Below are 22,265 nucleotides of genomic sequence, written 5' to 3' on the forward strand. Positions count from 1 at the left end.
ACGAAAACAAAGTCCATGCTGTTTGCTTAGGATTTAGAACCAGAAAACAATTAAGACTCCCCCTCCCTTCATACAGCCACTTCTACACTTCAGATCTACAAATCTCTGCCGATCCCAGTTTCATTTTTTTTTTAAATTCTCCTAAAACACAGCATTCTTTGATCTCTTTCTCTCTTTAGCTGCTCCATCATGCACTGCCTTGCAGCTCTGCTCTGTCTGCCTAAGGTTCTTGCTGATGTAATATTTACATCTAAACCACGATACCAACAATACTCCTGAAAGGCTTCTAGCAGGATCAGACAGACAGGTAGAAACTGTTCAGTAGTTAAAGTCGGTCCCAAGTGAGTCCCTGGCACTTCAAAGCTGGGTGCAGTTTGTCCTTGATTTTGAATGAAGAAACAAGTGCTGTGGGACAATGGATAGACCCTGTAAAGATTCCTTTCTGTACTTGTTTAATAAAATGCTGATTGGCCAGTAGCCAGGCAGGAAGTATAGGTGGGAAGATCAGGCAGGAAGTAGAGGTGAGGCAATGAGAACAGGAAAATTCTGGGAAGAGGGAAGATTCAGTCTGCATTCGTCACCCAGATGTAGAAAAGGCAGATGAGAATGCCTCGCTGATGAAGGTACCAAGCCACATGGTTAACACAGTCAAGAATAATGGGTTAAGATGTGGGATGTAAGAATTACTTAATAATAAGCCTGAGCTACTAGGCCAACCAGTTTATAATTAATATAGACCTCTGTGTATTTATTTGGGACTGAACTGCTGCGGTACTGGGCAGGACAGAAATCTCAGTCAACAAGCAAGAGCCACAACCAATCTCAAAATAGGAGTTTGTTGGTCTTGCAAGAGAACAACCTCTTGATGAAGAGGTCGCTGTCATTCAAACATCAACCAGGAAAATGGAGTCAGAAAATCATGCTGTAAAAATGACAAGACAACCCCCAGATGACGGCCTCCTTACTACAGTGTACCCCAGCTGTTAGTGGAGACTGCTGCGTGGAGGTTTAAGTAAACTCTGCTCAAATCCAAGCTCAACAGCTTTGTCCCAACCCCTGCCACATGGTTCCCGTGAGTCCCTGAGTAGTGTATCTGCCTCCAATCTTCCCGTGAACAGAAACACTCTCTTTGTTTTATAGAAAACTTCCTCCCACCTTCTTGGTCTGTGCTGTTGGGCATAGTAGCCCCTAGAGACACATAGCTATTAAAAATAAAAATTTGTGGCATGGGGATGTAGCTTTTCGTAGAGTACTTGCCTACATGAGTCTCTGGGTTCAATCTCCAGAACTGCATAAAACCAGACATGGTGTTGAATGCACTTGGGAGACAGAGACAGAGGAATCAAAAGTTCAAGGTCATCCTCAGCTACATATTGAGTTTGAGGCCAGCTTGGGATACATGAGATCCTGCTCAAAAAAAAAAAACAAAAAAAAAACAAAAACAAACAAAAAAAACTTCACTATTTTCAAAGTTTAATATTCAATTTTCTTATTAGTCTTTTTTCAGTTTGATTGATGAGCACCTTTGGTCAACAGCTCCCCGTGAACAACACAGGTTGAAGCGGGCCCATGAGCATAGCAAAGTCTGTCCTGTAGTCGGACTGATATATCATGAATTGATGAGAGCTCACCCAGTGTTTGGGTCAAAGGGGGAAAGATATTGTTTCATCAAACATGCACTGTGAACCAGTCCCTTTTCTTTCTCTTCTTTTGGTGTTGCGATTGACCCAGGCTCTTACATGGAGTTGATGATAGACCTGGGCTTTTACATGGTGTTGGTGATTGACTTGGGCTCTTATATTGTGTTGATTGACCCTGGTTCTTACGTGATGTTGGTGATTGACCCAGGCTTTTACATGGTTTTGGTGACTGAACCAGGCTCTCACACAGTCTTGGGAATTGAGCCAACAAGCTTAGCAAGTGTTCTGCCACCGAACTAGTAAGGTCTAAGCACAGTTAATCACATTCCTCTTTTCAGAAGTGTGTCCGTCATGATTGTGATGTAGCAACAAGTGTGTTTCTATTTGGGAGAGACTTTCTAGAGGCCCAATTGAATCGCGACCCTGACTAGGCAAGAGGCTTCCAGTGGATTTCAAGGGTAAGATCTCCCAACAGAGGAAACAAACATCTCTTGTTAGAAAGTAAATGTTTCCAAAAGGAATTGTTAAGTGATGCTTTTCTCTGTGGAGCTAAAAAAAGGTATGGGGTATGGGGTTGACCTTGTGGCAAAGGCTCTTTCAGGAGTGACTGGTCACACCAGCGAATACACTTTGCTGAGAATGGGCTCACGCACGGGAAAGACGTTATGAGTCCCCACGTGAGCGGGCCGGAAATGCATCAAGAAAACAGACAGAAAGAGACACTTTAAACAAGCACAGACACACGAGCTGATCAGGAGGCACGGGCCCTGTCAGAGGCAAGAATAGGAACACTGTCCATCAGGAAGCTGAGGAAGGAGCAGGGAGATAGCTCGGTTGTAAAGGGCTTGCTTGCTGTGCAAGCACAAAGTCAGAAGCCAGATGTGGGGAGGGCAGACAGATCCTAAGAAATGCCATCTGAGCTTGACCTCCGGTCTCTGTCTACATCCACACACACACACGAGTGTCTTCCTGGACCCTTTCACCTGGTTCCTACATCTACACACCCAGGTCTTTGTGTTTGATCACGTTCCGTGTCTATTGAATTAGCTGAGTAGTTCGTCTATAAACACGACCAAATAAGGAGAGAGAAAGAGGGTGCTGCGAGCAGGAGTGGCCTGAAGACTGGCATGGCAGCTTGTGGGCAAACAGGTACGAGGTGGTGGTGGTGGAGCAGTGTGCCAGTGCGGGAGGCAGGAATGCCAGGGAGGCTGAAAGATGGAGAGTTTGAACAGTCACCCCCGAAGTCTGGGGGAATATGGGGCTCCACGGCAATTTTCTTTTTCCTGAAGTGTTTTTTACTTTAAAAATTTTAATTTTACATATGAGTGCTTTGCCTGCTGATATGTATGTGGATTTACCACGTGTGTGCTTGCCGTTTGTGGCGGTCAGAAGTGGGGTGTCAGATTCCCTAGAACTGGAGTCGCAGGCAGTTGGGAACCATGCTGGGAATAAAACCTGGGTTCTCTACAAGAGCAGCCAGTGCTCTTAACGGCTGAGCCACCTCTCCAGCTCCATCAACTGTCATCCTCATCAGGTTATAGGATCAGGAATTCTGAGAAAACATACCCTCAAATATTTGTGTGTATGTGATGGGTGTGGTGGGGGTGGGGGAGGTGCTGATGTGGCGGCCATGTCAGCTCTTCTTCTCAATGGCTCGCCTCCTGATTTCCTGAGTCAGGCTCTCTCTTTGAGCCCTAGCTGGCCAGGGAAGCCCTGAGATCCACCTGTCTTCACCTCCCTCCGAAATCGCAGGCACCTGATACTGCACCTAGTCTGTGGGGTGAACTGAGTGTGGGTTCGCATGCTGTGCAGCCCACACTTTACCCACTGAACCATTGCCATGACCTTCAAATGGCTATTCTCTAATAAAGCCTAAATTTAATCAACACTGGACCTTGGCAGGCTCAGCCTCAGATCAACTCTCCTAACCTTGGTGGATATTATCTGCTTGCTACGTCGGTTCCTATTCATATTGAAAATAAAGTACTGCTAATCTTCCCAAACATAATTATAATTACTCATTACACTCAACACTTATTCCTCTCTGTCAAATAGCATGTCAAATTTTTTGCTTCTGGAATCTTCCCCCCACCCAAAGATGGACTTTAACAGTATTTTCAATGATTCTGTTGATTACTTTAAGTTCTTATAATTTAAATTTCATTATTTTGTATTTACCCTTATAACTGCCTTCTATGGAAAGCCATTGCCCTGCACCTACAAATGAATTTGAAATTCATGTCCTAAAGCTGTCTTCACCATCCTGGTGCCATGTGGACTCTTGTATTCTTTTTGTGTTATTTTCTTCTTTCATTTTTAAAATTAAAATAGAATTACATAATTTCCCCCCTTCCCTTTCCATCCACCAACCACTCCCACGTACCCTCCCCTTATGTCTTCTTGAAACCGTGGCCTCCTTTTCTTTTTTCTTCCATCTTTATTTCCCCCCACCCCTGCACTCCCCGGTCTCTTTTTCTTTAGTTGGGGTTGCTAGTGTGTGTGTGTGTGTGTGTGTGTGTGTGTGTGTGTACAACCTGCTCAGTTTATCTAGGGTTATCTGTATGGATTTATACAGGCAATCATGGCTGACTATTTGGTATTGGATAACCAGTCGGTAGCCTCATCCCTGCGGAGGACTATTTTGCCCTCTCTCAGTAGTAAACTTTTATTTTACTTTATACGTGGATTTTGCCTGTATGTATGTCTATGTACTACATGTGTGAAGCACGCAGAGGTCCACAGAAGGTGTCAGATCACCCGAAACTGAAGTTGCATGCCGTTGGGGGGCTCTATGTGAGCGCTGGGACTTGAACCCAGGTCCTCGGCAGCGCAGCTAGAGCTTTTAATAGCTGAGCCCTCTCTCTAGTGCTCCATTCTGATTTGTGGTTCTTGATAAGTAATTTGTGCACTTGGGTTCTCACTTCCTAGATGTTATGTTTGGTGTGTTTGTAAGCAAAGTTTTTTTTAGTTCACTTTTTCGTAGTCAAGGGTACTTTTAAATTCCAACTTCTTTCTGATCCCTTATATTCTCTGCGCAACAGAGTCTTATCCAGTGCAAAGTGGTCTAGAACTCGGCTATGGCGCTGAGGGTGGCCTCGAGCTTCTGACCCATCTGCGTTCATCTCCTGGGTGTTGGGACCACAAATCCGTGACACCACTTCTGCTTTTTTGTGTGTGTGTTTCTGGGAATCAAATCCAGGCCTTGGTGTCTGCTAGACAAGAATTCTATCAATTGAACTTCATCCTTCACCCAGCTGCCATGTAGCTCAGGCTGACCCGGGACTCGTTATGGAGCCCAGCCTATCTGCAAACTGCAACCCTACCTCAGTCTCCGAGTTCTGGGATTGAGTGTGTACCAGCCTCCATGTCAAGCCACGTTCCCTTTTATTCTTGTGTCTCAAAGTAAGATGTGGGCTCTATTGGTGCCTTCGTTTGCTGCTGACCAATGGGGGCTCTGGTGAGAGACCAGTCGCTCACAGTCACGGGAACTCACAAGTTCTGATGCTCCTTTTGTCATCTGAAGACTTAGAAAGAGTGGCATGCCCTCCAGGGCAAGAGTCAAGGCGGGGTGGAGTCAAGAATCTGGCGTGGAGAAGACCTACCTACCCACAATATTTCCCAAACCTTGTCTGCGTTTCTTCTGCATCGGGCCTTTGGGACTAGCAAGCCTTGGGGTTGGCATCTGTGTTTTCCGTTGTACAGTGTGGCAGTGCCTTCCCTGTCCAGCTTTCTAAAGAGGAAAAGCATTGTATATTAAACAGGTAAGCTCACTCAGTAATACCCTCCTCCATATTCAGATTAGGAGAGCATGACTCCCAGAGATTCAATACATGACCAGTGCTTTGTTTATTTATTTATATTTTCTAAGTAGTCCTAGCTATCCTGGAACTCAATATGTAGACCAGGATGTCCTCAAACTCACAGAGAACCACCTGACTCTGCTGGAATTAAAGGCGTGCACCACCCCTGCCCAGCTAATGATGGTGCTGTATAGTGAGAGGGGAACAGAACTCCACCTGAATCAGCCAAACCCATGCCTTCTTCCTTGAGCATCATCAGAAGGTACCAGCCGCTGGAGGGAGAAGGTAAGCTGGGACCCCTTGCTTTCTCAGGCCCTATCATGAATTTACACACAGGTTGGAAAAGCCCAATGACAGAGGCAGAGTAGCATCTAGAAAGCAGCCTAGGCTTGGAGCAGAGAGCCCTGGCTTCCCTACGATTCCCAGTCAGTTACATTAGCTAAGGCACGCCTCTGCAGCAAGATTTGAGCATCACTGTGGCCCTTTTCAGACACAATGGTCCTTACAGAGCTAACTCTGTAAATTGAGATGAGCAATCTCTGGCACCCACAACACAAATCAATCCCTTACCCTCTTGATAGAAAAGCAAACCTAATGTCCTTTCTAAATAGCTCATCTTTTTCAAAAACAATTGGGAATTCAGCAAAGAAACCTATATTGGAATGAGGAAGCCAGAGTTCTCCACACACCACAGACAAGACTTGAGAACCCTCAGGTCACTGCTTTCTTGGTATTAGATTTTCAAATTTTTCCTAAGGATTACTTTTATTATTGTTAATTGTGTACAGGTATGTGTGTCTGTGTGTGGGTGTGTGCACATGAGGGTAGCTGCCTGTGGAGACCAGAGACCTCAGGTCCCCTGGAACTGTAGTTACAGATGGGTGTGAGCTGCCTGACACGGATGCTAAGAACTGATCCAGGTCTCTGGGAAAACAACTGGTGCTCTCTGGGCTTCTTAGCTGTGCATGGGAGAAGTCTGTCCTACATTGCCCACAGGGCATTTGATGACATAGGAAAGAATTTGTTATAAGATATTCTATCATTGTAAGCTATTTGGACATTATTTGCTTGCGTCAAAACAGATTTCAGTGCCTTCAATTCCACAGGAGAAAGGAAAACAGGGGTCTAAGGACCTTGATGCTTGCTGGGAGGTGGAAATGGCCTGGGGAAGAAGAGCCTATGTGGTCTTCAGTTGGAACCTAAAGCCAAATCTATTCTGCAAGGATAGAAATCTCACTCTTCCGAGTGGAACATCTTTCCAGGAAAGAAAGAAAGACCGAGGTCACCTCCAACATGCAGAGTCAAAAAGGAGAGAAAAAAATACAAAACAGAACCAAGCACAATTAACTGAAGAATTGCGAGAGGAAAATGGCTGTTCTCAGACTACAGGATACTGTTAATTTTAATAGCGTGGACATAAAAGATTTTGTTTGCACACAGGGAGAGGTCCTGCTCTCAGCTAGACAAAGCCCAGTGTGTGTCCACTCTACAGCGATCACGCAAACAGTCTTTTTTTTTTCTGTAGATAAGGGTAATTATTAGTAAACAACGCTATAGCCTCATGACTTCACCAGGTCATCACATCCTGAGGCAAGAGGTATAAAGACTCATGAACCTGGGACCACTCACGCTGAAGAAGACAGAGTTCTCAGAGTGTGGTTGCAACCAGGTAATCCTCCCGGCGGTGGGGACAGAGGGCTTTCTGTGAACACCTGTTTTTCTCTGCCAGCTACCTGTGGATCAGAAATTACAAGATATATCTCTGTTGCTTCTGCTGGGGTGTTTGTTTTTAGCGCTGTTTTGATTTAAATTGTTCATTTTTAACACCGTCATCAGTATTAACTGCTGTGTGGGTGTTTGCACATGTGCGCAAGGTGAGCAGAACAACTCTGGAGTCCTCTCCTTCTATCTTTATGTGGGCCCAGGGATGGGACTCAGGTTGCCAGGCTTACACAGCAAACATCTTTTCCGCTGCTCCTGGTCCGCAGCCCCGAGTTGTTTCTTTTCTTTCTGCTCTTACGGAAAGAGAGTTGGCTTTGGTGGCCAGCAGTGTTGGGTTGTGTGGTGGCTCTGTGGATGGGTAGCTGTGAAACTCAGGGAAAGTTCCAGAATACAATGAATGGCAGTTGGTTTATCAGCAACATTGCTGACACTCTCAGTACAGTGTAGTTACGGAGGTCAAAGGAGACGACAGGGTTTCACCAGATGCCTCAAATCCTGGCCTCCATCTCCAGCCTATCAGCCTGACCATTGAGTTCTAGCTAGCTGCTTTTCAAAGGGTTTCAGGACTTTGAAATCCCACCATACTTTAGAAAGGAAAGTCCAGCAAAGAAGTCCAAAGTCCATGAGATAATTTTAAAAACTAAAAGCAAATAGAACTTGAGGGGTGCCCCCTCTGTTACTGCCAGACCCACGTGCTCATGGGGGCTGTGGATTAGAGTTTCCAGAAATCTCCAGTTTAGATGCCCTATTGCATTGGCTCCCAAGCCATCAATTCTTTGAGATTTTGTTATTTGGATTTTGATCAGAAAGCATGGTTAAATGAGAATTCAATGAATTCTTCATTTTCATAGTTATTTCTGAAAAACTACTAAGGCTTAGAATTGTCATAAAGCATTGATAAGATTAGAAGGGGCTGTGGGTGCCCATTTTAACCTTATGGCAATATGGTGGCTACTGTTTCTTGTAGACATTCCAAAGATTATAGAGAAGACTGTGCATATAACAAAGGCAGTTTTAAAACTTGAACATTACTGCTGTCAAGAGGCTGCCGAAAGATCCGGTGAAGCCTGTGGATGAGCTAAGTGCAGGGGCAGGGGCTACTGCAAGGAAGCAAAAGGAAGTGGAGTTTGGGGGCCTCCTGATGGCCCCTACAGTTGAAGTCTGTGGTCCTTTAGAATGCTCTCTCTCTCTTTCTCTCTCTCTCTCTGTCTCTCATATATATATATATTTTCTCTCTGTCTCTCATACACACATATATATATATATCATATATATATGAAAAGTATAAACTGAGAAATACTTTTAGGACCCCAATGGGAAGCAAAAAATATATTTAAAAAAACAGTCTCATCAATCATCAAAAAATATCAACAAAATAGAAAAGTATAAAAAGCTATAAGCTGATAATTCACATAAGAAGTTTCAAAAATCATATATAAAAAGATGCTGTGTTTCACTGACAGCCTTTAGGTACGAGCCAACATATTTTTTTAAACATCAAACTTAAGTGTTTTTCATGAGCTAAGAGGACAACAGTCTTGAATTCCACCAATAGGATGGGTAGGCGAGCCTTCCAGAAGAGAGGGGCTTCAAAGTGGCAATGGACTTACTCTGGGTGCAGCAGAGCGTGAGTTCATGCCAAACAGAGAAGAGAAACCGAACAAAGAACCATGGCTGCAGGAACGTCCTCTGTGGCTGGTCTGTGTCTGAGAAGCAGCCAGGTTACGAGGCAGTGTGATTTGATTTATGCGAACCTATACATGGGGGCCTAGGACGGTGTCTGGAGGCCCTTCACCGAACTGCTTATCTCTGGGAGATGGGCTCGCTTCCTAGTTCTTGGTCTGTGTTTATATTTTAATGATTTGTGGGTTTTTTGATAATGAAAGGGGAGACTAGCAAAGCTTTTTTCTTTCTTCCTTTTTTAAACATGATGTCAGCAGGGTTCAAGAGTCCCATCTAGTTGCAGTTGCTGGTGACACAGAACAAGTAGCCCAGCTCCTTGTAAACTTTCTTATCTGTGACGGTATTTGGGCCATCTGTTTACTTTATCTTCAACATTATAAAAAAACTCTCAGTATTGGAACCCCTTTATTACATTTCCTGGACTTCAGAGGCCTATTACCCCTGTGAGGAAGTGTGCCCATGTCGCCCTCTGCTGACTCTCCCGGAAATAACAACACAGGTACTTTGCGTGGTTCACAGACTCTCAGACTGCCAAGCACTTCTTCCTGCTGTAATTAGGGCTCTGACATTGGTCCAGAGGGGCTTGAAGGTAAGACTAAATCCTCATCAACTAAATGCTCCTTATCCCTATGTCAATCTTGAAATTATCTTCATTGTAAAACCCTCATCTGCTTGGAAATATTTCAATGTGGTATCTAAACTCCAGCACCCTTCTCGCTGCAGGTCTATGAGACACCAGAGTCTTTAGGAGAAAACTGGCAAGAGTTCTGAGGGCCTTGAAATCAAAACATCCAAGTATTGCCCCCAGAGAAAGAGGAAGATGGCTCCCAAATGTGTCTGTCTGCTCCTGCTGCTGAGCTTTGTAACTGTCCCGGAAGTCATGAGTGGTGAGTTCAGTCACGTGTTGAAAGACAGTCACAGCCAGCAAGCACACAGGGCACACATCACACCATCCACTCACACGCTCAGGCATTTCAGGAAAGAAGTATCTCGAAGAGGGAAAACTAATGAGACCTGTCAATGGGTCTACAGTCAAACAAGGGTGTCTAAGGTGGTTGTAAGCCACACTTAATTCATGGGTTGCCGAATAAATTTTGAAAGTTCGTGGTGAGTGATGGAGAGCCTATCTAAAGAACCTGACATGCATCAGACTGTCTGTAACTGACAGCTCTAATCACAGCTTCCAAACCCTCATGTGCTGTTCTCTTATTTGAGCCTATTGCAAGATCCAGTTTACCAGGGACCTGCAAGCCTAGTTGCAGAGATGGCTATTGTACACTCATAGACCAATCATCAAGAACAGGGAGTGTGCCAGTGACTGTACAGGATCTAGAGTAGAGAAAATAGGGCAGGGAAAGTTTAAGTGTGCTGAGAAAAAATTACCATGGAAGTCTGAACTGGAACTAGATAAAATGCGGGCTCATCTGATGTAACGGCTTTGTTGAATCTATGAGTAAAATGAGGGCAGAGATTTGTCAAAAGTCACACTGCCAGACTGTGTGGTGCTCCGGTCAGCTCTTCTTCTTGGATGTCTCCCATAGTCCTTCATAGCCTCGCTGGGAGTTGGAGGTGTCAGTGTAAGAATTGTTTGCTTGAGCATTGCCTCTGTTGAGAAAAGAGGCCGCTAAAAGATCCAGTGATGCCTAAAACTCCTTGAATGGGCTTGCTCAAGGGGAAGAACTAAAACAAAATAGTATCAAGAGAGACAGTGCTTTCTGAGTCATCAGTTGAAGGCTGTGGTCCTTGCCATAGCCTACCCTTGACATGGCTGTGTATGGTACCCACTGCCCCCAACCCCATACCTGCCTCCAGCCATCAACTCTTTCACCATTTATGGCTGCTCAGGACCCAGGGATTCGACCATCATTTCTGCGTCCTTGTAAGAATGTTCAGAACACCGGGAGCTGCCCCCAGCCACTGCTGAGCTGCCTTCTAGCCATTTCTATATGTGGTTTCAGGGCTGCCCTGACCTCTGGCTTCCCTTAAGGACTTGACATTTACCTTGACTTGTATTCTGGAGAATAAGATACGACTCTCCAATTCATTTCCCAGGACCTCACTAATCTCTTCGGTTCTCTCCCCAGGAGGAGATAGAGCCAAAGTATATACCATGGGTCCTCCCATGGCTCTTTTCCAGACAGATCTTCCTCCCAGCTGTAGAAAAGCTTGCCGTTGATTGTTACATTCCTGAGAACCGTGCTTAAGACAGATCCCATATATTGTGTGCACAGCAGCGTATGGGAAAGTCTAACCTTGCTTGCATTTAAAGGTGATGTGGAGAACTGAGAAACTGATTTTCTCATTCAGCAGAGGCTGATGGCCAAGATCAGAGCTCTGTTGTCCCCACAATGGTTCCTTGCCCTGGCCTGTGGCTGCCTGTGGCTCAGTGAGGAGAAACAGAAACAGAGACAATGGGAACTGCATCTGGTTAACATTTTCAGTAACGTTCCACCTCGTTATCGTAATAATGGTGATGCTTTTTAAAAGCTATCATTCTAGCTGAGTCTGGTGATGTGTGCCTGGAATTCTGGTTACCCAGGAGAACAGTACAAAATGACCTCAGAGCCCTGGCCTGCCTCGGCTACACAGAGTTCAAGGCCAGTCTTGGGAGCTTAAGCAGACCCTGGCTCGGGTTTTAAAAAACAGAAAAGGCACGGGTTAGGGTGTAGCTCTACATACTCATCCCGGTATCATGTAAGAGAGCTAGAGTTCTAACCAGCTGTCATGCATTCAACCACTGCTGTATGCTAGGCAGAATGCTAACCCTTGTGTGTGCATTTTGTGTGCGTTTTCCCACTAATCCTCCAAGCAACCCTGTGGGGAAGTATGTGTTGTTAGTTCATTGTGTGGGCAAGAGACCAGAGTTGTAAGAGGCTGAGAGAGTAGAAAGACCTCTAGAGATGTGAAGCTTGGGTGCCAGGATCTGTTCCTGCTGATCACCCCAGGGCACTCTTGGTAGAGATGTGAAGGGTCCTGGGCTGCTGAGAAAACAGTGGCTCGCCCAGGTTCCACCACACTCCTGGCTGGTAGCCATTGCCATCTCTTCAAGTGAGTCTGGCTGTTAAACAAGGCAGCCTGCACAAATGGGAGTGGCTTGCAGTTTTTTTGTTTGTTTGTTTTAATGTAGCTTGAGCTTGACTAAAGACGGCTGGAGCCTCAACTCAGAGCCGTCTAGGGCACATCTTCACTCTGTCCATTGTGGGAGTGTGAGGCGCAGCAACTTCCTTCTGCCTTTGTTTCCTCATCTGAGACATGGTGGTGATGTCAGAAACTACTTAGCGGGGGCGGGTTGGGTTGTAGAGTATTAATAAGACTGCCCAAAGCAAGACCTGGTACCAAGGAATGCTGGGTAAATGTGTGGTACTGTGGAAGGTTCTACAGCACAAGTCTCGGAAGCATTTTTTAGCAACTGAGATGTTCCCACCACGGGGCGCATTCGGTAGCTGCAAGAAGGCTGGGCTACCGAGAGAAAGAAAGATGAAGAGGAGCAGAGGGGAGGGGAGAATGCCAGGCAGAGGGGCAGAGTGGCATGCGCAAAGGCACGGAGAAAAGCAAGAGAGATAAATTGAAAAGACAGAATGGATGGACACACAGACACAGAGAAGCCGAGAATCCGGTGGGAGAAGCAGAGCGTTGAGTGCCTGGTTGGAGCCATCCTGATCTTAGGTTTCTATGCTCTGACGCCCCTCTGGATCCTCTGCTTGTGCCCCAATATGGCTGTTCTCTTGAGCTCAAGTCAGAGGAAGGGAGTGCCATAGTGGAGGAGGGCCTTTCCCGTGTGTTTGCCCACAGAATATCAAGCCGATTCCCTCCAGGTCGCGTGAGAGGACACAGTGACCTGTACTGCAGCACAGTGTCTTGCCCGGCTCTGGTTCTTAATCTCCGCTGCAGGTGCCGTTACACGGTTATCCAGGTGACCAGCCCCCAGGTCCTCACACTTAGGGTTGGAGAGTTTTGCCTTCTGCTGCCTCTCTTCCTTAACATTCTCACCAGCCTTAGGTCAGAAGGTCCACTTCCTGTATTAGTCACTTTTCTCATTGCCGTGATCAAACGCCCGAGGAGAAGCGGCTCTGGGAAGGAAGCGTTTCTTTTGGAGTACAGTTTGAAAGACACCGTTCACAGCCATGGGGAAGATGTGGTGGCAGGGGAAGAAGAAAGCTGACAAGAAATGGGCTGGGCCACACTAGGGATTCTCTTCCTCGGTGAGGCTGCACCTGCTAAAAGTTCTGCAGCCTTTTTAAAAAATTCCACCAGCAGGGGGAGCTAGCACTAAGACATATGAGCCTAAGGGAGACAGTTCACTGGTTTGAAAACTATTAAGCCTTCCCAGTGCTGCTTTGGCAATCCTTCACTTGAGCCCGTTTTACTATCAACTTTTTCCTAAAAGTTACCAATGATCAGCCTTGTCCTAGCTGGGGTTACCGTTGCTGTGATAAAACACCACCATCAAAAGCAAGTTGGGAAGGAAATGGTTTATTTGGCTTACACTTCCATCATCAAAGGAAGTCAGGACAGGGACTCAAAGAGGGCGGGACTCTGGAGGCAGGAGCTGATGTAGAGGCCATAGAGGGGTGCTGCTTATTGATTTGTTCCACACAGCTTTCTCCGCCTGCTTTCCTAAAGACCTGCAAAAGCACCAGCCCAGGAATGGCACCACCCACAATGGGCTAGGTCGTCCCACGTCAATCACTATTTAAGAACGTGTTTGCCTACAGCCCAATCTTACAGGGGTATTTTCTTAACTCTGATGACTCTAGCCTGTGTCAAGGTGACATAAAGCTAGCCAGCATAAAGCACAAATCTCTTTAAAAAGCTTTGGTTTACAAAGCCATCACTTTCATACCCAGTTTCTAGGATCTAAAGCAAAACAAGGAAGTTTTGATTTCTTCAGGGATTTGGGGCACGCCTATAATCCTAGCACTCGAGAGGCTGAAGTTGGAGTTCAACCTGGGCTACACAGCCAGACATTCTTTCAAATAACATTTTCTTTTCAAGGAAAAGAAAAATATTCAATGTCAGGTTCAAAAATTAAGATTTCCTTGTTTTTTAAAATTGTCTTGTAAAACAATTGTGGTTTCTCCACTCTGTAATCATTTGTCACTAAGTTCCTTCTTTCTCATTTTACTTGAGGTGTTCCAAATCCAAAAACGGTCTCGTCATCATACTGAGTTTTGACATCACAATCTATAACTGTCTTTTGTTTCTGTGCAGCTGTCTGGAGACCCAGCTGTGCTGCTGGGTGGTTTTACTACAGTTCCCACTGCTATGGATACTTCCGGAAGATGGGAAACTGGTCTCAGGCTGAGGTGAGAAGTGTGAGCTGTTGATTTCTTGAAGAACAAGGGACCAGCTAGAACTGCAGATTGTATTTGACTTAAAGTCAAGGGTTCTTCCTGGAACCCCAGGAGAAGCCTCATGGTTAAAACGAAGAGGGATATGCTCAACTCCTTCAATTTTGTGAACATTGATGATGTAGATACTATGTGCTAAGATCCTCAGTGGGCTGCATGGAGCAAGAAGCAGCCATGACCCTCTGAAAGCTAGAAATACACAGCCCAAAAGAGCACCAAGGGTCAAGGAGCTTGTGCAAAGAACAACTGAATTCCTCTCTGAGACTTACCAGAGAGAGTGATACAGAAATGCCTGAAACAGGTCTCAGGAACACCAGGCAGAAAGCCAAGAATCAGAAATGGGAGGTGTCCCCACTTGACACAACCCACATATGCCTGGATTTTGTTCTTTCCAGCTATGTATAAGACATTTACAAATATCCAAGTATCCAGTCCAAGTAAGTGGAGAATTAGAATTACTATTGTCATCTCTCCAGCTTGTGGCTGATTGACACACATAGAGGTGATGTGGCATGACCCAGCCCAGCGTGGTCTCAAGTGCCCTTCCTGTGTGTAACTCAGTAAAGAAAGGAACAAGGGTGGCGTCCCCACCATGTGGCAGCTGCTGAGGTTCAATCAGTTTCCTCTGACTTCTGAAACTGAGAGAAGGGAGCATGGTGGAACATACCTACAACCCCAGCTCTTGGGAGCCAAGACAGGAAATCACGAGTAGTTTGAGGCCAGCCTTAGCTACAGAGGGAGATCTTCCCTCAACAGACAGGTGACACGTGAAATCAATGTGTGGTTGTGATGTTTAAGCAGAAAACTTCTTTGCAGTGTAAACAAAAATGATTTCCTTTCGATTAGGCCAAGAGAAGTAGCAATGAAAATTCAGGGAATGAAAAAATCTTATTGAGTGGAGTCCTGAATAACTGGGGGCATAGAGAGAGTGAGAGGAAAGATCGAGCAAGCAAGAGGTGGGGAGGAGAGAGAGCGAGACAACCCCAGATTCTGTAACTATGAGGAAATTGTGCCTCAGAGAGGTGAAGTGACTTATGAAGGCCACTGGGACCCCAAGCACTTCTCTGGTGCTAAATCTCCTGCCTGGGCCTTGAGCTTTTGCTTCCTCTGAGACCCGGCACTGTGGTCATCTGTCATCTATAGTGACAGAAATCACCAGTGGAATCTAGATCTCAGTGTCGGGGGAAGGGAACCATCCTTCTTGGTTCACTAGGGCTCCAAGAAGAGGGTTGTGTGCTTGTGGCATCTTTAATGGGACCTCTCCTTGCAGGAGGAGTGTCAGAAGTACGGAAGTAATTCCCACCTGGCAACTGTCTCGAATCTAAAGGAAGCCAGAATCATAGCAAAGTACATACTTGGCTATCAGAGAAACCTGCCTGTGTGGATTGGCCTGCATGACCCACAGAAGGTAAGCCCATGGTTGGCTCACAGAGCCTCTTGGGAAACCCAGGATGACAATCCTTCCATGAGAAGTGGCCTTCTGGCCTACAAATAGGACTTAAGTAGTTAGCCCTGTGGCCAAGCACCTCCAGTGGCTCAGGCCGAGGCTTGAAGGTCAGGGACCCCTTCTTTCCCTCAGTAGGAGAAATAATTCAAAGAGTTCCATTCTGTGGAACTTTTAATTAAGGTCCTTCTGGATCTTCAGATGTAAAAGTACCAGTTTTACAGAGGAGAGAGAGAGAGAGAGAGAGAGAGAGAGAGAGAGAGAGAGAGAAAGAGAGAGAGAGAGAGAGGAAGGAGGAGGAGGAGGAGGAGGAGGAGGAGGAGGAGGAGGAGGAGGAGGAGGAGGAAGGGAAAGCATGCAAGCCGATCTAGAAGATTCAGAGTAATTTATTTGCCTTTGGTCTTAATTAAAGGTAAAAACTTTCAACTAACCTTTTTTTCTGAGATTCTGTCACATTTTTTTTAGTTATTCTTAATTCTCTCCTCTGAACTCCCTTTGACCTCTCCATCAGTACTTGACTATGAGAAGTACCACAGGGTATCTGTATTTATGGATTTGGGGTGGGGTGTCTATACCCAACTGAAATAGGGGCATAGGCAGGGAAACCCTGCTTTCTGTTTCTGATGACGTAGTTAGAGACACCAGTGCTCATAGACCTTATTCCATGAACATGGAGTCACCCTGTGGCACTGGCCTATGACTCACAATGTGCTTAGTCTTTTGAGTACTGCAGAAAAACAAGTGATTTTTGTGTGTGTGTGCTATAACTGTTATACAGTTATTTGCTTTAAATGGTGTTTATTTGGCTTTTAATTTTTAACTTTTAAATATTTTTATATTTTTACTTTCCATGTGTGAGCATGTATCTACATGTTTGTATGTTCCTGGTGCCTGGGGAGGCCAGAAGAAGATAATGGGGTGCCCCGGAACTGGGGTAACACAGTTGTGAACTGCCATGGAGGTGCTGAGAACCAAGCGTGGGTTCTCAATAGAAGCAACAAGCACTTTTAACAGCTGAACTTCTCCACTCTTTGAGACAGAGTCTCACTATGTAGCCTTGGCTGCCCTGGAACTTGCTACATAGACCAGGCTGGCCCCAATTTCACAGAGATCTTCCTGCCTCTGCATCCCCAGTGCTAGGATTAAAGGCGTAGGCTACCACACCTGGCCAAATTTTTCATTTTTTATGTATTTACTTTGTTGTCAATTAGAACGCTGCCTTCAGAGACAAGCTACATATTAACATCTATTTCTGTGAGATTTTTATAGTTTGATTTTTTTACATGTGTGAATTGAGACACAAATGTTCTAGCATTGTTCTCTATCTCTACTAATCAAGAAAATGCAAACTAAAATTATATAATTTGACTTAGATTGTCAACATTTTTCTTTGTATCATGACTACTATCCTGAGGATGCAGAGAAATGGTCCTGGTGCCCAGTCAGTGAACATGGAAGTTTGTACAAGTATACAGATTTGGGAAAGTACTGTGTTGACGGGGATTGATAACCTCAAAACAGTCACATTATTTGACCCATTAGGTTCTTCTTCTGGAGTAGATTATAAGGAAATAATTTTGAGAACACAGAGTGAGTCTCAACAAAATTATTCATAGCAGTGTTTTCATAGTAATTGGAAACAATACACTCAGTAGTCAACACAAGATTGTTAAGGTAGACTATTGTACCTCCTTGTGTTGAAGGGAGGTTTGGAAAGCCACAGGAAAGAGTCAAATAAATGTTTTGAAGAGGACAGTGTTTTTTAGTACATTGATAACCATGTTTCTATCAGAAGTAAATATGCTAAAACATTAGTGATGTTTTCCTCTGTCATTGAATGGAGTGACTTTCATAATTTTGGTTCTTCATATATTTCTATCCTTTGCCCCATAAAACCCGATCCCACCGGTCTGAGGGCCTGTTGTGTCTGTGGGAGTGGGAGCTGCCTGGGTTACACACTCCCTCTATTTCCTGTCATTGCAGAAGCAGTCATGGCAATGGATTGATGGGTCTATAGACCGGTACATACCCTGGAATTACAGGACAAAGAGCGAAGCCAGGCACTGTGCTTCGCTGAACCCCAAGGACAGTAAGTTCCCTGCATTCCTTCCCTTTCTCCAAGCTGCAACTCCGTCCTTGAACCTGTTAAGAGCGAAAGGGGCATGCTTGCCCTCCTCCCATCGCCCCTTTCACTCAGCAGCACTGCCTCACAGGACAGTGGCCTCGACACGCAGTCTATGAACTTCCAGTCACCTGTACCCACTTTGCAGTCTTTGTTAAAGCCAGTGAAGGACATTTTTTTTTTAACATCAATGGAAGGGGCCACGAGGGGAAAGACTATGACAAAGACGTCAGAGGTAAAAGCTGGAGAAGGGAATCTCTTAGGCCAACAGAGCCCACGCTGCTGCTACAAAAGACAAGTTAGCCAGAACACAGGCAAAATCATAGGTAAGAGCTACTAAAACAAGGTTGCCCACCCAAACTGAGGGAAGACTGTGGCAAGTTAGCGCCTCCCAAACCCACCAAGGCGCTACCCCAGGAAGCAGAGGGAAGCCCCCACTAGAGTCAACCAAACAAAAGCTAGACATTTTCTTTTCATTGTAGCAGAAACTGTGTTAGAAGAGAGACTCGGAGTCACAAGAATCAACGGAAGAACATTCCAAGAGAACATATTTCAGGGACTCTCACACCTATCGTATGAGGCCCTCCATGTCTGCCTTTTAGCCAGATCAGTTTTGGGGAAGCAGTTGACCGGATGTTTCCCGAGACCCTTTGTGTCCCCACTGGATAAAGTGGTTCTGGGCCTCTCACTGGACAACGTTCTTAGGGTCTTTCCTGTCGATAGAGTCCCACACTGAAGGAGCCTGTGGCGTATCTGTAAGAAGGGGGAGCCTGGGCCTTTTGGTCCCATCCACCCATCTGGTTTCACTTCAGTTCACAGCAATCAGAACACAGGCTTCAGACACAAAGAAAGCCAAAGGAAGGGGCTGAGGAGGGGGCTGGGATGGGGGGAGGGGGAGAACAGGCAGTATGCTTGCTGTGCTGGGGTAAAGACCTGAGTTTGAATCTCCAGAACCCACATAATCTGGACAAGGTAGCGTGCACATGCAATCACAGTACATGGACAGGAAGATGGGGGTGGGATGGAGACAGGAGAGTTCCCCGGAAGCTCACAGGTCAGTCACACGTGGAGGTGGGGGTCAGGGGAGAACATAAAATTGGGTCATTAATTAAAAACTCAGGGAAAGGAGCAAGGCTAGTGAAAAGCTGGTGAAGGGTAGACCTTAGAGGGGAAACCTTCATGAGACCCCGCCCTAGTGCTATTTATGTCTGTAGAATGGACTTTACCTATGCACAGTCAGGCACAAACTCTGCTCTCTGTGGCTGCGCTCTTTCTTGCTTCCTTTCCACTTAGGAAGAACTTCTAGGTATTTTGTCCCCTCTGTCCCTTTGTCTCCTTGGGACTCTCCACTCTGCACCAGAACTGTTTTGTGACCCACTATGTCACTTTGGGACTCCACACTAGAATAGGCCTACAATCTCAGTACTTAGAAGGCTGAGGCAGGAGGCTCATCAAGTTCAAGACCAGCCTGGACTACAGAGTAAATTCAAGGCCAGCCTGGGCAATGTGGTGAGACCTGTGCTGTAACAGAAAGCAAGAAGAGAGCCGCGAGTATGGTCATCTAGAGCAGTTGGTAGTGTATCCGTGGGCCCGGGTTCAGGCGTCAGCGCTGCAAGAGAAAAGAAGGAAAAAAGACAAGTTATGTTCAGTTTGCCCTGGGGTCAAGGGCAGGAGCTCTGTGTTCTGGGTGACCTTGTATATAGCATCTTCATCTTACTGAACTGCCTAGCCTGGTGCGGACTTCTTCGTTCTCTGCACCCCAGATGTCTCCTTATAGCAGGAAGAGAGTCGTCCTTTACAGTGCCTATCCAGTGCCGTCATGTATAGGCTGGTCTCACTGTCCAGGTTTGGTGTACCCATCCCCCCCATTCCCAGCACGTCCCCCTTTAGTGTTGTGGGAGGGAGGCAGGCAGGAGATTAGAATGGGTACCGATCTAAGTGGGCACCATGGGTAAGCTGCTCTTGGTCACCTAACGCTTCAATTCCATCTCTTCTCTGGGCTCAGTGGATGTCCCAAAGGACCCTACACAGCCACATATCCAGTCAGTCAACCTGAGTTTCGCGGGGCAGATTCCAGGCTAGCAGGCTCGCGTGCACATTCTTAGTTCCAAACTTGAAATCCCTCAGCAGGCTTGTAGTCCCCATGTCATGTTCTGGTGCTCCAACTACAGGCCCTTGATTTAGGACATAGGCACAACTACTACCCTTTGTGTCTCAAGTATGGGAAGCACACGTAGGTGACAGGGTCAGACCTGCAGGTCAAGACCCAAACCGACACCCGCTAGGGGGAAACTCAACATCCTGCCATATTCTCTCTGGGATCTCAAGGACTGAGGAATTCTATTTTGAGGACAGGAATAGTTGGGCCTCTCCTAGAAATATATATTTCAGTCCCCCAAAGTCCCCAGTCTCTGGCCCAGCCCTTCTTTCTAAGTGGGTAACCTGTTAGGATGTGATTGGTTACAATGGCTTACGGGTCTTTGAAGTTCACCCTGGAGCATCTCAGTGCTTGGCTGTGGAGTCTCCCAGGTCTTTGACACAGCCATATCTAACACAAAGGAGCGGTTGGAGGGATGGCTCAGCTGTCGTCTTAGATAGGGTTTCTCCTGCTCTGGTGAACACCATGGACAATAGCACGCTGGGGAGGGAAGGGTTATTCAGTTTATGCTTCCACAGCATGGTTCATCATCAAGGGAAGTCAGGACAGGAACTCAAGCAGAGCAAGAACCGGAGCTAGGGGTTGATGCAGAGGCCATGGAGGGATGCTGTTTACTGGCTCGTTTGGCATGACTTGCTCAGCCTATGCTTCTACAGCAGGACCAGCAGCCCAGGGATGGTCCCACCCACAGTGGGTGGACCCTTTCTCATGAATCACTAGGAAAATGTACTATAGGCTTTTTATGGAGACATTTTTTTCAGTTGGGGCTCCCTCTTCTCTGATAACTCTCGCATATCAAGTTGATATAAACCAGTAAGTACAGCTGTTGAAAACAGCTGCTGCTCCTCTAGAGGATAGGAGTTGGGGTCCCAGCACTCACACTGGGCAGGTCACAACCTCTTGTAACTCCAGCTTCAAGGGATCTGATGCCATTCTGTGGCCTCTGCAGGCACACACACACACACAAAATGATAAATCCTTTTTTTTTTTTTGGTTTTTCGAGACAGGGTTTCTCTGTGGTTTTGGAGCCTGTCCTGGAACTAGCTCTTGTAGACCAGGCTGGTCTCCAACTCACAGAGATCTGCCTGCCTCTGCCTCCCGAGTGCTGGGATTAAAGGCGTGCGCCACCACCGCCCGGCTAAAATGATAAATCTTAAAAAAAAAAAAACATAACTGTCGGACGGTGGTGGCGCACGCCTTTAATCCCATCACTCGGGAGGCAGAGGCAGGAGGATCTCTGTGAGTTCTAGGTCAGCCTGGTCTACAAGAGCTAGTTCCAGGACAGCCAGGGCTATTACACAGAGAAACCCTGTCTCCAAAAACCAAAACAAACAAAAACCCCACCACCACTAGCAGTAACGAATAAACCAAGCACACATAAAGGGAGCCTTCCCTGGGTCTGTGCCAGGTGCTGCTTCCTCCCGAGTGCCAGAGTAGAGCTTGTACAAATGGCAGTGATCTGAGAAAGTGGGTGTTTGCGTTAGTCAGGGATCCCCAGAGAACCAGTAATGGGAGGTGGAGATTCCTGGGGGTGGAGCGGGGGCCAGGAAATTACTGCAAGAGCTGATGTGGAAAAACTAAATCCAAAATAATTAAAGAGAAAAATCTTCTGCTCCAGGAAGCCCTTGGTCTGGGCTTCTTTACTCAATGTCTTTTGATTTGAGTGACAACAATATCGATGAAATACCCACAGAGCAATATCTAGACAGCTAGGGGCTAGCACTTGCTGGATATCTGGACGAAACAATACCTTATCCTACTCATGTTGGCACCTGAAATAAGCACTACTGGCCCTTGTCCAGGGCTCCAAGAGGAACACACAGACAATTCTGGCAAATTTGGTACTGAGCTAGCTTGGTTTAAATGTCGGTTGGTTTTCTTACAGGCTTTTTAAGCTGGAACAAAATCGGATGCAGCGAGCGCCAACACTTCCTATGCAAGTACATGCCATAGAGCAAGAATCAAGTGCCTGCCAGCCGTGTGCAAGCTTCTTCTTCCTCCCTCTCACCTGGTGGCTAATATAATCCTTATCCCCCAGAGGAAACACAGCAGCGAACACTGATGAGGCCTCCAGTACACTGACTATCAAGCTCAGAGAGCTTAGCATGGTGGGACAGGGGCTTCCAGTATCAGAGATCTTAGCATGGTGGGACAGTGGCTTTCAGGCTCAGAGTTTAGCATGGTGGGACAGTGGCTTCCAGTCTCAGGGATTGGCAAGGTGGGACAGTGGCTTCTGGTCTCAGTGTTCACTCTGCAATCCTTTCTAATCCTCCTTTTCCCTTTGGCTGTCTCAAACAAATCGAAATGTACTTGCTGACCACTGGGTCTCTGTCATACCAGTAAAG

At 46.2% G+C, this 22,265-nt stretch overlaps 1 protein-coding gene across 1 annotated transcript; it reads left to right on the forward strand.

The window, feature by feature from the left end:
* Nucleotides 1-9,665: 9,665 nt before the first annotated feature.
* Reg4 (regenerating family member 4) lies at nucleotides 9,666-21,873 on the forward strand. Its single transcript, XM_057794252.1, has 5 exons — nucleotides 9,666-9,732; nucleotides 14,057-14,151; nucleotides 15,467-15,604; nucleotides 17,624-17,729; nucleotides 21,806-21,873. The coding sequence occupies exons 1-5, from the start codon at nucleotides 9,666-9,668 to the stop codon at nucleotides 21,871-21,873; spliced, it is 474 nt and encodes a 157-aa protein (XP_057650235.1).
* The last annotated feature ends 392 nt before the right edge of the window (nucleotides 21,874-22,265 follow it).

Source organism: Chionomys nivalis, chromosome 18 (genome assembly GCF_950005125.1).
Source record: "Chionomys nivalis chromosome 18, mChiNiv1.1, whole genome shotgun sequence".
Lineage (NCBI taxonomy): Eukaryota > Metazoa > Chordata > Mammalia > Rodentia > Cricetidae > Chionomys > Chionomys nivalis.

Bases quoted from the DNA above. Each gene is read 5' to 3' on its own strand.
- Reg4 (XM_057794252.1), top strand. From the start codon at position 9,666: ATGGCTCCCAAATGTGTCTGTCTGCTCCTGCTGCTGAGCTTTGTAACT. The intron at 14,152-15,466 runs GTGAGAAGTGTG...CTCTCCTTGCAG, and splicing joins GAAACTGGTCTCAGGCTGAG to GAGGAGTGTCAGAAGTACGG. The intron at 17,730-21,805 runs GTAAGTTCCCTG...GTTTTCTTACAG, and splicing joins TTCGCTGAACCCCAAGGACA to GCTTTTTAAGCTGGAACAAA.